The 8,592-nt window shown below is 49.1% G+C and overlaps 1 protein-coding gene across 1 annotated transcript in view; it reads left to right on the plus strand.

Annotated features, from left to right (window-relative positions):
- Nucleotides 1-7,773, plus strand: part of ACVR1C (activin A receptor type 1C) — a 32,635-nt gene extending 24,862 nt beyond the window's left edge. The window contains exons 5-9 of the mRNA XM_074911431.1: nt 30-197; nt 692-848; nt 1,218-1,342; nt 1,595-1,725; nt 2,045-7,773. Of these exons, the coding sequence (XP_074767532.1) occupies nt 30-197; nt 692-848; nt 1,218-1,342; nt 1,595-1,725; nt 2,045-2,170 (707 nt within the window). The 3' untranslated portion in view covers nt 2,171-7,773. The remainder of the gene's footprint in view (nt 1-29; nt 198-691; nt 849-1,217; nt 1,343-1,594; nt 1,726-2,044) is intronic.
- Nucleotides 7,774-8,592: the final 819 nt, after the last annotated feature.

Genomic DNA, 8,592 nt, shown 5'->3' on the forward strand with positions numbered 1-8,592 from the left:
AGCTGAATAATCTTGCTTCCTCTGTGTAGATAACGGGACATGGACTCAGCTGTGGCTTGTCTCCGAGTACCACGAGCAAGGGTCCCTGTTTGACTACCTGAACAGGGGCACGGTGACGGTGGAGGGCATGGTCAAGCTGGCGCTGTCGGTGGCCAGCGGCCTGGCCCACCTCCACATGGAGATCGTGGGCACGCAAGGCGAGTGCTTCCCCCCGCTTGGCCTTCAAGTATTTTAAGAAGCTTCAGTGGTATTTGCAAAGAGGCTTATGGGTGACGTAGTTTTGTGCAGACACAAAGCACTGTACAAACTGTTACACCACAGTGTGTGGTACGGTGTCAGCAGAGAATAGGAATGTTGTCTTCCCATGTTCCCTGTCTGCACCCCTTTCCACATCCTTAAGTGGGTGCCTGTGGGAGCGCTAGCGAAGGATTTTCTAAATTAATTTGGAGGGCAAAGTTACAGTTTCTCTTTTTTTGTGTTTTATTCTTGAAATACAGATACTTGAACAAAAATGCCCTCAAGGGGTTTTTTTGTATTTGATGTCATTTAGCAGAGCTTTGCTGGGTAAAAATAGGCTTCAATGTTTTTTACAGGGTGTCGTAACAAAGCTGAATAAAACCGGCTTTGCGTCCTTGCTCCTTGTATTACAATTCGTACTGCTGTCAGAATTGAGGGTGCTTTCTGTGAACAGGCAAGCCGGCGATCGCGCACCGAGATCTGAAATCTAAGAACATCCTGGTGAAGAGGAACGAAAGCTGCGCCATCGCGGACCTGGGCCTGGCCGTGAAGCACGACTCGGTGCTCAACACCATCGACATTCCCCAGAACCCCAGAGTGGGCACCAGGAGGTGGGTGAGGGCAGGCTGAGGGGCAGATTTCCTCGGCCCTTTCCTCCCCCTCCGCTCTTGGCATCTGTTGAGCATTGGCCACCAGCCCAAGCAGCTCTGTGGCCCAGGCGTCGCGTGTCGTCAGCCCTGGCCCTGGGCGGAGTCAGGGCATCACTCCCAGCGCCCTGAGGGCTCACGGTGACGCGTGGGGTGTCGGCGGCCGCGGCGTTAATCCCATCACCCAGGCCAGCCCCTTGCTTCCACTCCCAGCCGCTGTCCAAAGGAGTTTCCCTTCTCCTTTTCCCAGCGGCTGTTTCCCGGCCCCGGCAGCGCAGCCGCGGCCCTTTGCGGGAGCTGCCTCTGGCAAAGTGGCCTTTGTGTGCTCGGCAGGTATATGGCTCCGGAGATACTGGATGATGCCATGAACACCAACATCTTCGAGTCCTTCAAGCGTGCTGACATCTACTCTCTCGGGCTGGTGTACTGGGAGATAGCCCGAAGGTGCTCCGTTGGAGGTGAGGTTTCTGGCCTTTTTGTTTTGCAATCGTGATCGCCTTTATCTTAAACAAAATTAATTAAAGGATCTATGTCCCTGCCCCTGCACTCTCAATTACCTTGGCAGTATGTGGTGGTAGAAGTCTGTTGTGGAGCAGTTGTTCAAGGTGACCCCAAATGTTCTCTCTTGTTGCCTGTAAAAACAGACAATTAGTTGATTCTGGAGCAGCTGGTTTGGATTTTGTGTTGCCTCCCCAATAAATCTTCCCTAGGAATCACTGAGGAATACCAGCTGCCTTACTACGACGTTGTGCCTTCTGATCCTTCGATAGACGATATGAGAAGGGTGGTTTGTGAGCAGAAGCTGAGACCAAATGTTCCGAACCAGTGGCAAAGCTGTGAGGTAAAAGCAGTTTTCCAGTTTATTACAAAGCATATTTAAATTAATGCAGAATTTTTCAAAGGGAGCTCCGTGTCCATCCTCTCCTGGATTTAAATGTGTGTCAGATGTCTGGCTCCTTTTCAGCTCCCAGATCAATACAGAGAGAACTGTCTCAGCACCGCACGCTGAACTCCCTGCAATATCGGTCTCGATTTAGGTTATTGCTGTTGTGTTACCGTTTCGGAGAGCTATACTTTACCTTCCAGTATTGCACTGAAAAAACGAAGAGCAGGAGGATCTGTTCTTATTCTTGACCCGTTCTCCTGCCTCCGGCCTGCAGGCGCTGCGGGTGATGGGCAGGATCATGCGGGAGTGCTGGCACGCCAACGGCGCGGCGCGCCTCACCGCCCTGCGCGTCAAGAAGAGCATTTCCCAGCTCGGCCTGCAGGAGGACTCCAAAGCCTGACGCGGCTCCCCGGCGGAGGAGAGGGGAACCAATTCTTCTGTTCATCTTTTAACATGTGATATTATTTTTATTTTTGGTCTACCTCAGGTAACGCGGTTCAGTATTCAAGTGCCCAAACCAGCGCGCTGGCATCTGGCTTCGTATTTGGCCACTGGAAGGGGCAGCTTTTGACTCATGGCTCGTATTTTGTACAGCAAGTCAGTGACTTGCTTTGGTTCTCTAATTAGACACTAAGACACTAATTGCAGAAAAGAGCTTAAAACACCATGACAGTGTTAAAATACCTTTCACCGTTCCACTCTTTATCCTAGTCAAACCCCAAACGCATTGGAAATAGCTGGTACTGGTTAAAGCCTGTCTGCAAAAAACCCACATATTTTGTCCTCAAACCAAGTAAAAGACCTAATATAATCCAGCTTTTTACATATTTTTACACAGAAATCTGAAAAGGGGCTGTCAGTAAAATGCATTTTTAAATACTATTTTTGCCATTACCTAAGCAACTAAAAAAGATGAAAATTCCACTAAGTATATATATTGTGAACAAAAGCATCTAGTGTCAGTGTTTTATTAACTTTTATTTTTATTGCCTTGATTTCATATACAGTATTATAGTTAGGATTTGGAGTTATTTTACTCTGTTCATTTGTTCACTGAACAATATCTATCAAGGCACAATTTTTCTTTTAACAGCAGGAAAAATAATAGAGGCAATATTTTTCTGATAGATACGTAGGGATGAAATGGGAGAAATTCTACCTAAACTGAGAAAGTATATATTTTTAAGCAGTGTCTTGCCAATCTGTCACTAGTAACGTTTTTGTAGTGCCTTTTGATGTTTTAGGGGGAAGCTTTAACAAAATTAATTCTTGGAAAACAGTTGAAACCTGCAGAATGCACCCGCACTGTGGGCTGGGTCACTGTCTGCTCTTGCCTGCCACGGCCTAGGGCCCTGCCCGAGGGTGAATTCAGAGTGCTGGTGGCCTTGCACGATGCCAGTACAGCCCGTCCAGAGGTTCCATACGGGCTTCAGAAATAGCACCAGCCTGCTGAAAACTATTAACAGCTCTAATCGTGTTTCCGTAGTACTGCAAGCTATCAACAGGGGGCTGTTTTTTCAAAATTCGCTGATGTTCTGGCATTTTGTGAATTCTGCCCCACTCCACGGTCCACACATTTGAATCTAGTATTCTAATGGTTTTAATAGCCAAAATGATACATTTCATAATAGTATGGTTCTTTAAATGTTTCTGTATCCAGGTGGTCCATGTAAATGAAGCCCAGAGATGTCAAAGCTTTGCAAAAATTCTGTGCAGCTCTGTGGAAGTAAGCTGTTGGCTAGTTAAGGTTTTTAAGATCAATCTTTGACATGAAACCTCTTGAACTGGGGCTCTTACGTGGAAGAACGGGTTAAACTTTTACTGAGTGGGACAGTCAGTAGTATGAGTACTCCATGTTTCATCCTGACCCCCCCCCGGCTATTAGGGACCCTTTATGGGTGTTGATTGCCCCCTGAATAGGCTCTAATGCAGGTTACCTGCTTGCACTAGTGCTCCTGCTTGTGTTAAATAATGCAAGTCTTTGCACGGTCTGTTAGCTGAACAGCGGGGAATATTTCTGCTAGGTTGCTAATAGATTTTTTTCTCCAGTATGCTTTCTGAGATATAATCAGAGTCATCTTACAGATTTAATTCTTACATGCTTCAGCTGCATGAACTGCACCCGGGAGCTCAAGAGAGACATAATTTCTAAGCTGTGTGAGGGGTGATTTTTGCAACTGTGTGATGCTGACTTGAGTATCAAAAGATTTGCAAACCTAAGATCCAGCATTTGTTCTTGTAGAATGTAACTTGAAAAAAATTCTCATGTTAAAAAGGAACAATGAAAGATTATTTTTTTTAAGTGGGAAGAGGTAATGTCTTATCCATTGACATCAAATTTTTGAATTTGCAGAGTAAGGTGTCTAAAGTTGATGGTAGCAGAGTAATTTTACATAGTATTAAGTCTGTTTCTTCAGAAGTATTTAAACTGTGCAGGTGAGATGAACTTTTCAGAATTGCTTTAGCACTCAGGAAGGTGCCCAAAAGGAAACATCCATCTTTCCAGAACTCCCAGCACTCGCAGGCCCAGTCAGCTCTTCTGGGAAAAAAAAGAATCAAATGATTGCAAACACCCAGAGTAGTGTATTAAAATATGCATTAAACCCAGTCATTTAGAACAATTAACAACAAGAAGGACGTATGAAAGAGTGGAGCCTCCTGAAGCACCAGAGTTGTTGTTCAGGGGGACCTGGCGGGGGGGTACCGGGGAGCCCCATGTCCCTGCCCGCGATGCCGGCCCCGGGGCGCAGCACGGCCCCCCCGCACGGGAGCCTCCATCACAGAACACTGAGTGGTTTAAAATAACCCTGAGAGAACCGAAGGAAATAATGTTCAAACAGAAAGTACTGTCGTCTGGGAAGGAGAACGCGGCAGAATCAGGTTCCTCCCGAGGGCCGCGGCCCCTCCGCCGGCAGCGCGGTTCCTGCCTGGGCAGGGTCAGGCTGCTGGGGGGCGGAGGAGAGGTGGGTGCTTGCGGAGCCCTGTGGAGGAACGTCTCTAGCAAACCTGGGGTGTTTGCAGCAGCCTTGATGCAGTAAGACTCGTTAGTGAAGACGCAATCAGTTGCCGTACAAAATGCAAGATGGCCAAGGGATGTTGTTAGCTTCTCTTATACCCTTTTAAGTTTATTTTTTTTTCCCAAAATGGAGGCATTCCTTGAACTTCACGGGGCAAGTGATCAGAATGCTCTCTAGGGATTTTTCTTCCATTTTAAATTCAGTCCTATGCACTTTATATTATCCTTTGAAAGCACCTGTGCCCTTGGCGTGTACCCGATAGCTGTCCTGGGCGTTCCTTCCCTCTGAACGGGGTTACACGTGGAGGAATTTGGTGTCTGTGCAGAAGCTCCTCTGGGTGAGGAACTGTGCTGGACTGAAGTTGTGCTGTGAAATTAAAGTCTGCTTTGGGGCGTGAGGCGCTGGGCTGCCCCTCTCAGGGTAGAGCCGGGGGTGTTCAGCGGGTTACGGGGTAACGCGGCGGTGAGCTGGTGATGGGGACGGTACCGCTCGCTGCGGCTCCGGCGCTGCCGCCGCTGCCGGGGGCTTCCCAAGCCCTGCCCTGCTCTGGGACCGGGCTGTGGTCTGTGTGTGTTGTGACTGCTGAAATAAATGTGGTCCCCGCCTTCGCGAGGCTCCTGCGGATGTTACAGCTTTGATTCACACCGTGGTGCAAGGAAACGGCACGGGGTGCGCGGGGGGGAGCTCACCAGCACCATCCTGCGCTCCCCCGGGGTCGGCCCTAGGCTTCACCCTTCCTTTTTCCCATCCCTTTGGTCAGCCTTACGTGGTGGTGGATTTTGAGACTGTGTTTTTTCAGTTTCCCTCCTGGAGTCTCTGAAAACTGTTGAACAACCCTGGAATTTGAACAAGACCCTTCTGGTGCCAGGCGGGGCGGTGTGTGGGGCGGGGGGATGCTCTGCGCAGCCGCTCTGGGTCGGCTGCACCTCTTGGGTCACACCTCCAGCCCCGGGAATACTTCACATCCTTCCTGTTCATATCTCATGGCTTGAGACGTTATGGTCTGTTTGCTGTAGCTTTTGACTTAGCTCAATATTTTTGCGCTGGTTTCCTTTTTTCTGTTGTTGTTGAGAGGTAGATGTATGTTTTAGTGAACTGGAGTTAAACAGAACTGAGCCGAGGGGCGGATGTCGTTGTACTGGGCTTTAAGATGTTTGTAAACTGTACAGGCCTTTTAAAATAAAAACAAAAACAAACCACAAAACCAAACAAACAACAAATCCCCCTTGTTTTAGTGGCCTTTTCCCTCGATGTAGATTTGTCCTGTTCAAATTTAAGAGCAGAGGTTATGCTGAGACAGTTCTTTGCAGTGTTAGGGAGGCTTAGGTTTCCTGAGAGCTTGCTAATGTTCCTGCTAATCTTCATTTAAAGCACAACTTCTTCAGCTTGTAAAACTTCTCAAGCTCAAGGATGCTCAAGACCAGTCACCACATTTAGCCTCTCCTAATTGACACTTCTAGTTTGGGGGAGTTGCTAATTTTTTTAATTTGCTTCTCATAACAACCTAACTTTATGCATGGAATATGAACTGAAAGGGAAAATTAATTAACATTTTCCTTAGCACCTAATTTTTTTGTTTGTTTCCTTAACTGCTCTCCCCAAATGCCCCTTGAGAAATTGGAACTGTAATCTCTTTTGCACTTTGCTACTTTTATAGTCGTCTGTACTTAACCAGGGTCATTCCCTCGTGTAACCCCATAATGAACCTTATATTTTAGTCATCCTTGTGTCACTCTTTTTTTTTCTGGTAATAGAATCAAGAATTATAAATAGGTTTGTTTAGAAACACGTCTAGTCCCCACAATGGGTCTTAACATTGAACAGAGCAGGATCTTTTTGGGGCCCCTGTCTGCCTGGATCTCCTGTGGCCGTTGATGGGCTGAAGGGTGTCCCCAGCACGTCCTTGCTAATGGGAAGGAAGTTTTTGTGTTCCGTTTGTTGCTGCTGAGAACGGTGTTTGACAAACTGCCTCGGCACTACAGGGACACGTTTAGCAGCAGGGCTTCGGTCTGTGGGAGGCAGCGCTTCGGCAGGGCCCCCCCGCCAGGGGGGCGCTGGGAGGACGGGTGGGAGGACGCGCCATCGCCTCCTTTGTGGTTTACACAGCGAGCGCCCTTCTGCCTGGTGGTGCGTGTGGAGGAGGGCTGTGGCTCCGTGTGGGTCTTGTGGAGCTGCCCTGGGGCTGCGTGCGGAGCCCGGTGCCCCCCGGTACCCCCGGGAGCTGGTCCCCTCCCGGGGATCGGGCTGCTCTTGCCTTGGCCGAGCCGCCTGCGGGGCTGCAGACGGTGTGGTGGGGCCACCCCTGCGGGAGCACTGCCCCATCCCTGCGAAGCTGCTGGGGAGAGGCATCCGTGTCTCTCTTCACAGGCAGGGCCACTTATGAATGTATGGGAAATAAGCATTAAGAGGTACAATATATTTCTACAGAATATAAGAAATGTGCAATAAATTGTAACTTATACTGAATGTATTTTCGGCATAAATAGACTGAATGTATTTTGAATGTAGCTATTACATTTGTGTCTAAATCTGCTGTGGTTTTCAGTCCCCAAAGATAAATGTGTAGTGTTTTGTCAATCTACAAACCAGTTTGAGTTGTCTGTTTTTTAAAGAAGCGTTAATATCTGGAAGTACTGTAATATTTTAGAACTTAGTATAGCAGTACAATGCTAAAATTCAGGCTTCATGTTGTGAAATACCTAATTGAGTGTACACTGCAGCAAGTTATTTTTAGAACTGTTGCTAAAGTTATTGCTTGGTATTGCAGCTGCCCTGGATGTAAATAATTTGTTTGAATGTTGTATTTTGTATGCATATTTTACATACCAGTATACTTTCAGGAAGACGTGGTGATTTTAATAAATTAAGCACACTCTGCCTTTGTGTTCCTGTGAAGTGTAAACCTATTTTTTTCATGTTCCTTTTGTGAGGGGGGGGAAAAGGGTGGAGGGCTGTTTCAGGTAGCTTGTACGCGCTGGAGGTTTTGAACGTGAAGGAAAGCTCTCGGCCAGCGCGTGCCCCCAGCCCCTCGCCCGGCTGGGACGGGGCGATGCCACCCAGCACGGGGCTCTCGGGTCTTGCAGAGGCTGGGAACGGGCAAGTTCCTGCTGGCCGCCGTGTCCTCGGCCTCCCATCGCTGCTCCTGGCCTGTGCGCTGCAAGGTGGGGTAAGTCGTGCCCCGAGGGGCGTCCCCGAGCTCTCCAGACCTCAGCGGGTAGGGAGGCGTGTGGCGATGGTGGGTGAGCTCTACCTGGCCCTTCCTGCTCGCCCGTGTGCCTCCTGGCAGCGGGTGGGGGGTGCACAGAACATCCAGCTCACGGCTGGAACATCCAGCTTCTGCGCGTGGCTGCGACGATCCCTCGTTCTGGTAAGGGAGAGGAACCGGCAGCACGTACCGGTGCTGAACCAGGGCATTCCCTGTGCCCTCCTGCCCCCCGGCTGGGAAGCTTCTCCCCCAGCTGGAGAGATCCCCTCCCTGAGACACGGGGTCACCGTCCTGCACCCGTGGGGTGCAGAGCCTGCTCTCGGCCTCAGCACACTTCTTGCTGTGCTGGTGGGAACTGCAGCTGAGCCTTGCACGCAAGAGTCCCTGGGCCCCACTCTCCCAGCTATTTAGGTTTCCAGTGGTGTAAATCTGAGGGAGACCTACCCCTGCAGAGCACCTCAGTTCTGAAGTCTGCTGGCTTGAAAACCCCCCTAACGTAACCATGACCTAGGGATTTAAGTCAGGCTTGATTCAAATTTAAGGCATGTCAAAATGAGATCCACCTGCTAGTACCCAAGAGTATGAAGACTTCCAGGGCTT

Source organism: Athene noctua, chromosome 7, assembly GCF_965140245.1.
Source record: "Athene noctua chromosome 7, bAthNoc1.hap1.1, whole genome shotgun sequence".
NCBI classification, from domain to species: domain Eukaryota; kingdom Metazoa; phylum Chordata; class Aves; order Strigiformes; family Strigidae; genus Athene; species Athene noctua.